Below are 13287 nucleotides of genomic sequence, written 5' to 3' on the forward strand. Positions count from 1 at the left end.
GGTTGCGATGCTGAAGGTAGGCTGCATGACAGGACGTGACAGACCTGAATGACAGATGGAAATCCTGGTGTGGTGGCTACACCTTTTTATCAATGGCCATAAATAGGTGGATTGCAGAGCTGCATATACAGTTGTTAAAAGAAAACAGAATCATATTCTCTGTGGGTAAACACTGGCATCACCAAATTCTGCTACTGAAGTCAATAGTTTTTAAGTGTTGATGGCAGCACTGGGCTCCTGTTCATTATTTTAGTAAAAACCCATATATACTACCACATGTATTATTTTTGACATACAGCATATAAAATAAAGTCACAGCCTGTTGTCTTGATTAGCATAAAGCTCAGTGACTCAGATTCTACATCGTAAGAGTAGAAAACAGCATGGAGCTAGATATTTAGAGGAGACTTTAAAGAAGTATGCTTGAGAGAGGCTTTCACTCACATCTCTTGTATTATTATAAATAAAATAATGTTACTTGTCTTTAGGTTAGTAAATTCAAATATAGACGCAGGCACGTGGTAATAACCTCAGCAAAGTGCTTAATTTCTTTGAAATCTGTTCCTTTTTACTGCTTTCTAATGAGTTATCATGCATTTCCTCATTGGTTTCTTCAAACCTTGTGACTTACACCTTTCAGAGATATTAGCTGACCCACTTAATGCATAAGCTCTGTATACTAGACATCACTCCAGAAAGTCATTGCTTCTTGATGTTGGGAAAGGTGGAAATATCTTTTTGAAAGTAAGCAAGTTTTGAACAGGAAGTGATGGAAACTCATCTGTCCTCACCCTCCCTTGCAGCTGCTGGTTTTGCTGAGTCAGTTTGCAGGCACCTTCCTCTCAGAAACCCACTCTCAGAAATCCATTACGATAAACCAAAAATAGGTTAATGTTTTTTATTGAATCTGCTGCCGGGCTTTATTAAGACCCAAAGTTTATCTAGACTACAGCTTTTCCCCCACCTTCCCTTTTCATTACTTTCTATTCTAGGAACACTTTTGTTCTTGCTTTTTGGCTGGCTGGTGGTTGGAGTAGATTTCGTGTGTGGTTCTGTAAATTGGATTTGACTAAAATGTTCTAAGTAATTTTATTAGAGATTTTAGTCTTGAGTTAACATCTACCTGAAAAAAACAATTCGGAAATGCCTGAACTAAAATTCCACTGAAAATTTCTTTCCACTATTATCTTCACTTTTAGCTCCTTGACACGTTATGTATGTTGCACACATTCTCCATATGAAGGTGCTGAACTGCAGAGACTCATCAGCATGCTCAGTATCGTAAGAATTGTTAGTACAAGAAGAACCATTAGGAGGCCATGTCAGGTCAATCATTCAGTAGCACTCTCCTCTATCAGTTTTTTTTGTCTTTTGCTAGTCTTTTACTGACATCCTCCCTTTTGACCTTCTCTCCTCTTTTATTTTCAATTTATTTTTATAAAGCGTTACTATCTTCTCCATACTTATGCTTCCAGGATAAACCTAATTGAAGTTGATGGGAATCAAGTTTATAATCAACTCAAAGTGTTTATTTTGGAACTTGCAGTAACTTAATTGTCAATAAAAAACCCCATCAAACTAGTTGTGCCATGGAGTGAGTTTGGGTAATTTTTCATCTATCAGTATGTATAATCTGATTATGTCTTCTCCAAGTGACCTTTCTGAGAGATGTATGTGTGTAGCTGAAACAGAACATATGTTCTCCCAGTCTGTCTTCTCTTCTCTTGGGCTTTCCTGACTCAGTTTCTTTGACAGTGGTCCTTGTACTTGTCACATCCAAGAATTCCTAGACATCTGCATTCAGTGCATTCAGTGGTTGGCCTTGGAACTTTCTGTTTGAAAAATATGCTTTTCTTTCCTGAGCCTGGATTTCTGTGATCTCAGTGTTTTCAAGTTTTCTTTTGGTTGTCACCTAATGGAGATATTCAAGCTAGTGAGGCAGAGCAGGCTTGCCAGGTAAAAAGCAGGAGTGAACTTACATGATTTCATAAGACTTGTTTGGTAAGGTTCCCCAGAAATCCATGCAGCTCACTGGAGTCAAATGAAAAAGTCTGTAATATTGGACTGTCTTTAATTTCACATCGAGAGCTTCCTTTTCTATTCCTACTGAATTTATGTACTCTCAATCACGGGAAGTAACATTTCACTCTTGAAAATAGGAAGCAACTGGAATTATATTGATATAAAGCATTAGGTGTGTGCCTAAGGACTTCTGGATGACAAAATCCATGCAGCAGTATCGAATTACTGAATCATATGAATTTATATAAATGCGTGCTTTTCGAAGTTGTTATTTGGTGGTTTTGTTCTGTTTTGTTTTGTTTTCCCAAAATTTTAACAGTCAAGATGGTTTAGTTTTCTTGCCTTGTTGTTCCTCTTTGTTCCTTATTTTTTCCTCCCCTCTCAGGCTGATGTAATTTCTGTTTTTAAAGAATTTCATAGTGCAAGCCACAAAACTCTTTTCCTTGCAGTTCTGGTCATACAAGAAATGAAAATGTGACTATATCAAGTTTTCAAATGTCTGTTTATTCCTTTTCTCCTCAGTCTTTTGTGGGTTAGAAACAGCTGTTTGAGACTATTATCACATATTACATTTAATAATCATACACCAAGAAGCTATTTTTAGGTACTATAGTTACCTTTTCAGAAAAATTTTACCAATGGTTGTCTTAGTATTCATAGAAATTCTCCTGACCATAAAAGTGATGGTCATTTGCACCTATTTCAACTTGTTTGTTTTATATCTAATTATTGTTATTTCTAACATTTTCACAGATGAGAAATAATTTAATGCTATACCCGATTATTGTCAGAATCTTGCTCTGAACACAGTATTGAGTACAGAAGATAGCTGCAGTCAATCTAAGAATTGCAGGAATTATTACAACAAAAATACTTCAGTGCGTTGTCAGTGGACACATGATTGTGCAGACATTTTTGATGCAACAATCAGACTCCCTTGTCAGCTGAATATCTTCAGCCCATTATGTGGCAGTTTAGGTCAATATAGTCTGAAAGTCATAAAATAGTGAAATATATACCCACATTGTAAGATATACATTATAAAAGGCTGATTTATTAAAAGTAGCATCTTCCTAAAAGTTTCTGCAGTACTGGTGTGACCTGTGTCCATTGTTGGTGCATGAACACTTGTTCCGTCAAAAATATCCCACTGGCAGAGAACAGATAGGGCAATGCTCAGATCTGGTAGACATACATGAACATTCCCACTGCTAATTGTGTGGAAAGTATTTGCTATTTGATGGATTACTTATGTTTCTGTAACCTCATTTTATTAATTAACAGCTATTTATATTTTTTACTTTTATTTGAGCAAATGGAATCACAGGAAAACTAAGTATGAGCAGCTTAATAGCTTTGCATTTTTAATCTAGTAAGCTATCAGTATATTCTGTAAATTGTAGGTCTTTGGTGTTATGTGCACTGCTTCACTGAACGCAGTGGCCTCTCATATCCAGAGAAGTGCTTTCACATCTTGGAAACTATTGGAAGCAATGTAAGTAGCTGCATTAGTCTCTGCATTAGTCCCAAGTATATTTAATTAAAAAATTTTAATTGACTTGGCGTAAGTGACATGTGAAGATGTCACTAAAGTGACAAATACATGTGTAAGATAAATTTAAGGTGCATTGTAGTATCTTTTACTACGGTTGATTAAAGAAGTCTTGTTGTTACCATCATTAATCTACAATTTACTTCAGCCGCAACACTAATTTTTAGAATGGACTCTGTCCAAGCACAAGTTTCAAGTTTGCAAATGACAGCCTGTCCTCTTCTGTTGTTCATTTATCATTGTCATGCTTACTGCCACTGTAATAATTCGAGACATATAAAGTGATGGGTGTTTCATCTACTTGCTATTTATCATTCAGAATACTGGAAATGCTACAAAGTTAGATGTGATGATATTTCCATTATAGCTCCATTTTAATAATCTTAAGAGCCAAAACAAATATTAAGGAAATAAAACTGATGAGAAACATGTGAAACACCATAAAAATTAGTGAGAGATGACCAAAATTAAATGAGAATATCCCTAGCCACCCTATGTAAGAGTTTGCCATTTTAAAACGTGCAACATCATCAGGATACAAAGAAAAGGTTAGAATAAATGTTGTATGTTAAAGACATTTTCAGATACTTGTCTAGAAGCAAAGTTGTATCAAACAGTTTTATAATTTGTTAACAAGATACTGTTGGCAATATTCTATGTCATCTGCTCCCCACCTTGTCCAATTTATTTGATAAAACAGTATGTCAGAAGGAGTGCAGACAGACCTTAATGATTATGGCCCTTCAGGGTCTTTTGCAAAAGGAGGGAGTGTGCCTCCTATACAATGTCATAGTTTTCCAAAGGATAATGAAATCCGCTGGAGTATGACTGCATTGTTTCTGAATTACAGCTGTAAAGCAAATAAAAGTCAACGCTGCAAAAAGAGTAGGAAAAAACAGATATGAAAGGAAATTCTTTGGTCTTTGAAAGGGAACAATTTTGCTATGACTTATTTGAGAATATACACTCAAGTAATAAAGAATTGGGCCAGTAATCAACTATGGAGCTTCATAGTTAATTCCAGTTTCTCAGCAAATACCAAACATGATAAGGATTTAAAGAAAGAAATTAATCTAATTTCCACAATGTGTATTATCTTCTGAACAGTGCATTGCACATCTATGTATGTTGTACATACAAACCTGGAGTACTTTGCTCTCCAGCAGATTCTTCTGGTTCAGAACCATTAAATCCCATTTTATCAATGATACTGTCTATGTGGTCCTACTGGCTTGTATTCTGAAGTAGTTGTATTCAAAATATCTTCCTAAATTTGCCTTTAGATGGGGAAAATAGTAATGAAATGCCATGATGACAGACTGAGAGTTATTTATAGTATTACTCAATTATAGTAGATTACTCAATTTGGTATTTTGCAACACACTATTATTACCAAGCTATTTGGTAATAAATTCTAGGATATCAGTGTACTTGGAATCTGATTAAATGTGTACCTTTCAAGAAGGCTGAGTTAATATTGATGGAGGGGATGAGTAGACTTGGTTTTAGGAACATTGTGTAGACAAACCTGGCAGAGCAGTTGCAGGCAGAGCAACAGCTTCTATGTTTCCTGAGTGAGCAACTTCAGCAAAGTCTTGTTTTGTTCAGTGCAATGTCAGGAGGTTGCTATCACTGCAGTATTTTTCCTTCCTGACCAAACAGTGGAAAGGAAGATGGATGCTCGTGGTACTGGTAAGTGTGGGCTGTGTTGTCTAAGCTGTACAGTTTCATTTCAACAGTATAAAGAATTTGTCTAAGCTCACTGGAAGTACAGGTTGCTTAATGCATGAACAGTGCATATTCAGTGGCCTAAATTTTTGTATAATAGCAAGATCCTTTGTATAATGAAAATCAAGAATTTGTGCACAGTAATTTCTAGTAAACTCTGATTTCTTGGGATCTTTTCTATGTCTTTACTGGACAAATTGCTAACGTATCTTGATACGTAGAGTAAACCTACTTATGTTGAACTACTCAAGAAGGAGGTTAAAAAGACACATGAAAGTACTCCAGAAATGCCAGAGAAAAGGGGGTCTGAAGAGCTTTCCACTGCATTCAACTTTTCTCATTTATTTAAATGATGTATATACAGAATCTGTAAAATCAGTATTTGCCTCCCAAAAGAAACATGCTCTTGACCAATACTGATTTATATAACTAAAGCTAGAATTCTACTTTAGTGAGTAGGTTTGGGGGTTTTGGTGAGTTTTGGCTGGTGGTTTATTGTTTGTTTGTTTGTTTGGGGTTTTTTTGGCTTTATTGTTTTAAAATGTGAGATGAAACCAAGTGCCAATAGTAGTATAACATCTGTTTGAACTTTGGCAGTGCTAGATATCATCAAGCAGTACTAGCTCTGTGCCTTCAACTCTCTGCTTCTCTTTCATCAAAAGTATTATTGACCATTAATGTCAAAATGAAAAATTAGAGGTAGCAGTTCACGTAAGAAAACATTTGGATGGCAGCTGTTGCACATTAGGTGTAGTTAATGGTCATGTTTGCAACCACAAATGTAATATTTACATTCATTGAAAGAACAGAATTGATTAAATGAGATAAAAGCAGAGTGATACCAGCTGCTCCAAAACATTGTTGTGAGTTTGATTGTTGTTGATTTGGCATGTCTTGGATCTGCTGAATATTACTGACAAACTGGAAAAAAATCACAAGTGGGCAAGCAGTTCATTACTTGAGCAAAAAAGGAAGGACAATAGTGAATGCAGTAATCAAATTGGAATTAGTGTAAAGCTCTGCATAGATTGACAAAAAAGCAAAATCATAGGTTATGATTAACATTAGTAACACTTACATTTCTAAACAATTGGCATATATCAGCTAGCGATTAATTTAGAAACATGGCTTGTAGCTACTGAGAATGATATTCAGCATCAGATACTTTGTTTTAGAAATTTTCCCTGTCAAGCAAATGAAATTAGTTTTGCTTGCAGAAAAACATAAAGTGACAGAACAAAAGAAATGGGATGCAATTTGGGGTCCCAGAGATACGAAGAGCTTCTATTAAAGAGTATCTATAACATTTGTCTGCAAGTGTACAATCTTTTTTCTTGTTTTACTTTTTTTTTTTTTTTTGCAGTGATGTATGTGTATGGATTGCCCTCTCTTGTTCTTAATAATAGCAAAAGAAAAGGCAAAATGAAAGCCATAAAATCCTGTCCTCCTAGGACATGCTCTAGGAAATAAATATCCCCAGTATTGTTACCTGATAGGTAGTTTCCATCTCTTCTCTCCTTTTCTTTTATTCTGCTCAATATCTTGTTTTCTACCATTTTTTTTTCTGGTCCTTTCTATGTGAAAAAGGATCAGTTTTACATGTTTAGGGTTTTTCATAGGTTCCTTTTATTCCAGAATGTGACATTTGAACTTCCTAGAAGAAACAGAACATTATTTGTCTATGTTTATAAGTGATCTTTTCTATTGCAGACGCAACTTTGAACTCTCAGTTCATTGTGGATATGTGATTGTTTTCAGCTTATCATACTCCAGCAATACTCTGTAGTTGTCAGGTGCACTGTCTAGAGTCAAAATATTCAGATGTTGAGAGATTCATGGTGGAATATAAAATACTCTAGAAAAGAGGAGACTGTTTTTACACTCAGGGGTCAAAGTAATAAGGCATAACATGTTTATTCTGAATTGATTTTTAAAAGAAATAATAAAATCCCCGAAACAATAGTAAAAACGTTTCCCTCAGATTTCTGATATATATCTTGTATAAGCCAAATTCATTATGGAAAAGTGAAAAGACCTTTATATACACTGTTAAATTGTTTTACTGTGCATTCTAGTAACAAATCTCTCATCCATGTGGAATGTATCACTGCCTGAAATCAATGCCTTTATAGTAGAGCTTAGCACAATGTCCACTGACCTCAGTGGGAAAGACACTATTTCAGTGGGTTTAGTTTGGGTAAAGTGCAATTATTACATGACAGTTCTGCAAATGCAAATTTGGGCAATATAAATGACAAAGAATTAATGTGAGAAGCAAGTAGCTTCTGACCGTGGCAAGGCACTATTCATGGAGGTTGCACTGTATATGTCAATACAGGACAGTACAGGAACAGATATAATTTTAAAAGTTACTATCTGAATTTTAGTAATAACACAGAATACTTATATAACTTCATGTTGCCATAATTACCATTGACTCTAATTATTTGCCTAATTAAAGATTAACTGTCTCCAAATAGAATAGTGAAAGTGTTCCATCTTACTTCACTGGATAGCTATAATTTGCTAAGAAAGATAAATTACTTAGTAACTTTGGATGGATTCAAGAGGCTGTCAGCCAGAATTACTCTTAAATATATAGTTTGCTGGTTGGGAACTCTGGAAAAGCAGAATCAGAACCTAGTATTCTGTCCTTTCTGTCCTGCCAGGCTCAAGGGAACATTGATGGCCTCTGGCTCTCTTCACTCAGGAACATCTAAACTCTACCATTCAATTTAGTCTTCATTAACATTGTCGAACAGTTAAACTGGCTTTCATTCTACCTGGTGTCATTGAAAAACAGCTGTTAGGAGAGCTGCCAGCTTGACTGCTCTGGCTGTTGAAGCTGAACAGTGTCAATGAAAGATGGGCCTTTTCTGTAGAGTTGGACTTAGAACTTCCAATTTTAAATGCCCCTAGAATGAAATGAAAACAGGCTTTTTATTTGGTTGAAACCCTGATAGAGTTTGAGGTCAGCTGACAGTTAATGTTATTTTTCACATTAGGGGTTCAGTTCTTCATCATGCCTTGGCAAAACTGTGGCTTGACAGGACTGAGATATGGATCAGGCACTGGAAAGAATGGGAATGACATAGAGTAACAATAAGCCAGTGGGTACCAACTGATTGAGGTGAAGTTGTTCCACCATACCATGGGCCTGCTCTGATATATAGACTTAGTTTCCTGACCCATTGCCATGAGTATGCTGGACAGGGTAGCTCTCCTCGAGGCAGTGCTTGGCAGCTGAAAAAGTAGAAGTGCTGGCACAAATGTTCGTAAATTTTATGGTAGTCAGAGATTTTCCCAGCTAAGTGGAATTCATCAGTGGGTAGTTCTCTAGATAGCTTATCCTCTCTCACAATAGAAAGAAAATCTAGAAGATTATGAAACCTTAACCCTGAAGTTTTCCTGGCACTGGAATTTGAGGTTGTTCAGAACTGAACACTGATCAAGACCTAACTTCAAATTACTCAGGAATTGGCGAAGTATTAAGTATTCTTTTTCAATAGAAGTGAGTTCTTTCTTGCTTCCATACTTCTCTAAATAGTGAGGTTTCACTGTTTTAAATTCACCTACCTTAGCAGCTTTTTAAGATTGTATTTCAATATTGAAAGGAATGCATAAGGCTACGTATTTTACCATATCAGACATCCTGAGATGAAGGTAGGCTTGTGGGTGGTTCCTATGCAAGAATACTATCCTATGTTATCAAAAGTGAAAATATGAAAAAAACAAAACTGACTTTTGATGTAAAATGTTCATTAGGAGTTTTGTGTGTGTGTAAAAAGACAATTGCAGTTCTTGATTCCTCCATTATAACTTGCTTTTCCAGATGGAGTATTTTGATTTTTCAGATAAGCCTTCTGTAAGTATTAGAAATTTGGAAAGCTTTGATGCTTTTAATGCTTAGCTATACATAATTAGCATAACCATTGAATCAGCCTGAATGCACTTCTAGAGAACATTACTGTATTAATTTAAAAAACATTGATGATTTTATTAAGAAAGTCAAGCTATTGACTCTCGTGGAAGAGAAATGTACGTTTTATTTGAATTCTAGTCCTAATTCTTGTGCATAAAGTCTTTAAATTGTAATCAAACCAAAGAGTTATGAACTAGTCATTGGAACTGAAAGCATCAAGCAGCAGAATTATTTTTTAACTTGCTTTCACATTTCAAGGTCAGCACACTGATGAAGACAATGTATTCTGTAGAGGATACAGTGGGTAGAAATGTCAAAAATTAACTCCTTTTAATTAACAAAAAGCACCAGTTAAAATTTCCCTCTAACATCTTTATTGACTTACTTATTTTTAAAATTCTTTCACAGAAAACCTTTCTCAAAGCTGCAAGTGAGGAAGAAATCTTTGCACATCTTGGCTTGGATTATGTCGAACCATGGGAAAGGAATGCTTAACACCGTTTTGCAGTGTACATTTATCAGTTGACACCAATGGTCTTTCACCTATCTTGTAGTCTGATTTTGATGTATATAAAATATGTGTCTCTATGACAAGTAAAAAAATTGAAAACCGTATTAGTTAGAAGTCATTATACATGTTGATGTTCCTAGAAGAGAAGAGTTTAAGTTCTTCTGAATCCTTTCCAGTCTTTTCCGTTTTAGTCTTTTAAGTTTCTACATGTGAGTGTCAAGATAGATCTTGTGTCTGGAAGAAAACTTGAAACTGGTGAGATCTTTGCTTGTGATAGGAATTTAACATTTCTGTGATTAATACTTGCCTGTTATAATACTCTCAGCTATGACAATACCTAAATAATACAAAACATTTGACCTCAGTCCAAAAAATACTGAAATGCATGTTTATCTTTAACTGCATTTCTTAAATATTTTGCTGAATTCATATATAAAAATCACTGCTGAGTATAAAGCTTAACAACCTAGGCAGTAATTAGCCTGTCAGGCTCAGCAAGTTGAGACTTCAGCTGTAATAGTTTTCCAGGTGGGGAATTACTCTACAAAAACCATAAACAAGTTGAGAATTTAGTGAGAGTTCAAAACATTTCACAGGAAGAGATTTTGGAAAGTAAAAGTGGAAAAACTCAGTAGCAATCTTCAATTGTGAGGAAAAATACTATAAAATTGGAGTACTGATTTTGACTAAAGAAGATTCAAGTGGTGATGTGATGGTCCTCAATAAGGAATTTGAATTATAACCTGCATGAAAACAACAGCTTAAACTGTCAGGCTCATGACTGCTCTGAGGTGAGAGTTTTTAATTGTCCACACTCAATTTCAATAGCTGGAAATTTATTTATTAGTAGATTTATATGGATTGGAATGGAGCTCTTTGGCTATTGGATGCTCTAGAATGGTATTCCTTTTTTTTTTTTGTCAGAAATTAATCTGAGATGTGAGAGACTTTCTGATAAAAGTACTCCTACGTGATATTTTGGGTTCAGAAAATTTCCAGGTAGTTCTTGTGACTGTAATGATAATGAAGAATTTGTAATAAATTTACCCTTTAATGTACAAGGGCATTTAGTACTTTAGTACATTAAGTTACTTAATGACCATTCATATGTCATTTGTAGAATAAAGGTGATTAAGAACACCAAGACTGGTCAAATCATTTTCTTTCTTAAAAGCCTGAACTTTTTTCCCTGTTAAGGCTGATTTCACATCTTGGTATGACTGGGGTAAAATGGCAACAATGAGGCCATGCACAACAATTATTACTGACAGTAATGGATTCCCATATTCAAACAATGGTAATGTTCCACAGCAATGTAGACTTGAAGTTAGTGGTTAGTACTATAGAAACACTTTGAAAATACCAGTTCACATTAAATTATACTTATTTATTGTCCAGATCTTTTAGGATACAGTTTATGCATCCCACTTTCCATCTCATCTACTGTATTCATGAAAAATGCTCTAATTCAGTTTTGTGCATTTATTTGCCTGGGTAAAATGTTACAGGATCAGGCCCAAAAGTGACTGTAGGAAAATGAAACCTATTTCTGAACAAAGGATCAGGTTTTACTACAAGGTGTGTTTATTGAACACACCCATCTGGCTCACAGGTAGTGTGAAGATTTCCTAAGCTTGACCAAACAACTTGAAAAAAACCTAAACAGTAATGTCTTTATCAGACTTACTGCAGGAAATGCGTGCTATCCGATGAACCAATTCTAGAAATTGCGTTAATCCTAATTTTATGGTAGAAGCATTTTCAAACTGTAATTTAAGCCTCATTTGATGCCATTAGTAGAAATGTAGGCAAGACTTTCACAGATATAGTTACATGACAGTTTTGATAGTAAGCACAAGTATGCTCATTTTGTTTACTCATTCCATTAAGCTGAGGAATGGACTTTTAAGAGGACTGCATCACAAACTCTTCTAAAATTTCAGTCAGAGACGCAGAAAAATGTGATAACAGCATAGAGTTTTATTCTTGCCTATGCCAGTAAAAACATCCTTTTTAAATGCAGTTTTGCTAACTGAGCTGAAAATACAACACTACTTTCTAAATTGCTCTAACTAGAAAGTACTGGCATTGCTTCCTGCTCTATTGTGCTGATGTATGAAGCACCTTCTCTGTGTTTTGCATCAGGATGCTGACACAAGTAGCAATGACATTTTTCAGCCCTAGTGGAAGAGAACAAAAGCTACAGTACCTTATCTAAATATACTAGCTACTTGGCCAACATTAATCAGAAATTATACATTCCAGTTGTGCTGTTTCTGCATACTTCAAACCACAGAGGAAACATGAAACATTCTGATTTCCACATAAAGAAATGTTTGAAATTCATAACTCCCATCTTGCCTGCCTATGCATCACTTATAATTACACCACCTGTGGGGGAGGACACCAAATAAGTTCTGTCAGCCCCTTCAAGAAAACAGCATATCACTTCAGTCTTTTCCTTCTTCCAGTTTTTCTGAAATTTTTTAATAACGTATTTTAGAGAGAACGAAAAGTGGAATTACTAACTGGATCAGGTAGTATAAAAATTACAGAATCGTTAAATGAGGGGTTAGGTTAAACAAAAGTTCAGATTAGATGACCAGGATGACTTGACTGTGAAAAAGATAGCTTCTGTTATGAACACCTCCACAGAAGAACCCGTACTCCAGTCACCAACATAACTACTGTATGCAGCATCATCCCTGATAGCACTTGCCAAACTCATTGTGGGTGCAATGGCAGAGGCAGAAAAGTATAAACTTGTTTTTTGGTAAACAAACTGAATCCTAACATGATGCTTATTGCATCAATTAAATCTACTCCTACAGTTCTGAACAGTGTCAACCCTGTAATGCTTTCGGTTACTCTCAATGATGCTTCTCAACTGAGACTACAGTTAGAAAAGATAGAAGTCATACGGGAGAAATGGGATGGAACAGGCCAAAGGGAAGAACTTTATCTGTTGAGCATAATTGGATCCATGAGAGTACTGAAACCTCAACAGTCTGGTGGAACAGTTGGAGTCAATGGTAACGATGCTTCTGAACTCATGAAGGATAGGTGAGGCATGGGGGTCTGGAAGAGGGCAAGCACTTGTAAAAATAATAGACTGATGCTTATAATAGGAGGAAGGGAAGAGAGAAGTTCAGATCGGTGCACTTAATATCTCCTAAATTGCTAGAATGATTAATAGATTTTATTTTTAAAGCACCTAGAGGAAAATAAAGTGATAAGTCATTGGTAAATTGTTAATCAGAAAAAAATCATATAAAGCTAATTCAGCTGTAGAGTCTCTGGAGGCTGATTTTTAAAATGTCTGTCCCTCCTCCCCTTCTTCTACTCCAAGGCAATTTAGCAAGTAGTATGAGGAGAAAGATCGTTGGTTTTATAAGCATCTACATGCTAACTATCTAAAAACTGATCAGTGACTGTGTCTCTGGGAAAAACAAGTAAAAGTTAGAATAGCACTGTATTTTTGTCATGGTTTGTGGCAATTTGTGATTTGTCAAATACCCCAGATGTTTTCCAGTGACAAACATGGTATTGTAT

The 13287-nt window shown here is 35.4% G+C and overlaps 1 protein-coding gene across 8 annotated transcripts in view; it reads left to right on the forward strand.

Moving 5' to 3' along the window:
• DNTT (DNA nucleotidylexotransferase) overlaps positions 1 to 10963 on the forward strand; it is a 151795-nt gene extending 140832 nt beyond the window's left edge. For 7 of the 8 annotated variants that reach the window (XM_071812024.1, XM_071812022.1, XM_071812029.1 and 4 more), the window contains one exon: positions 9633 to 10963. In XM_071812024.1, coding sequence (XP_071668125.1) covers positions 9633 to 9719 — 87 coding nt within the window. In that variant the 3' untranslated portion in view covers positions 9720 to 10963. The remainder of the gene's footprint in view (positions 1 to 9632) is intronic. The other variant, XM_071812027.1, reaches the window with a different exon arrangement.
• Positions 10964 to 13287: the final 2324 nt, after the last annotated feature.

This window comes from Patagioenas fasciata, chromosome 8, assembly GCF_037038585.1.
Source record: "Patagioenas fasciata isolate bPatFas1 chromosome 8, bPatFas1.hap1, whole genome shotgun sequence".
NCBI classification, from domain to species: domain Eukaryota; kingdom Metazoa; phylum Chordata; class Aves; order Columbiformes; family Columbidae; genus Patagioenas; species Patagioenas fasciata.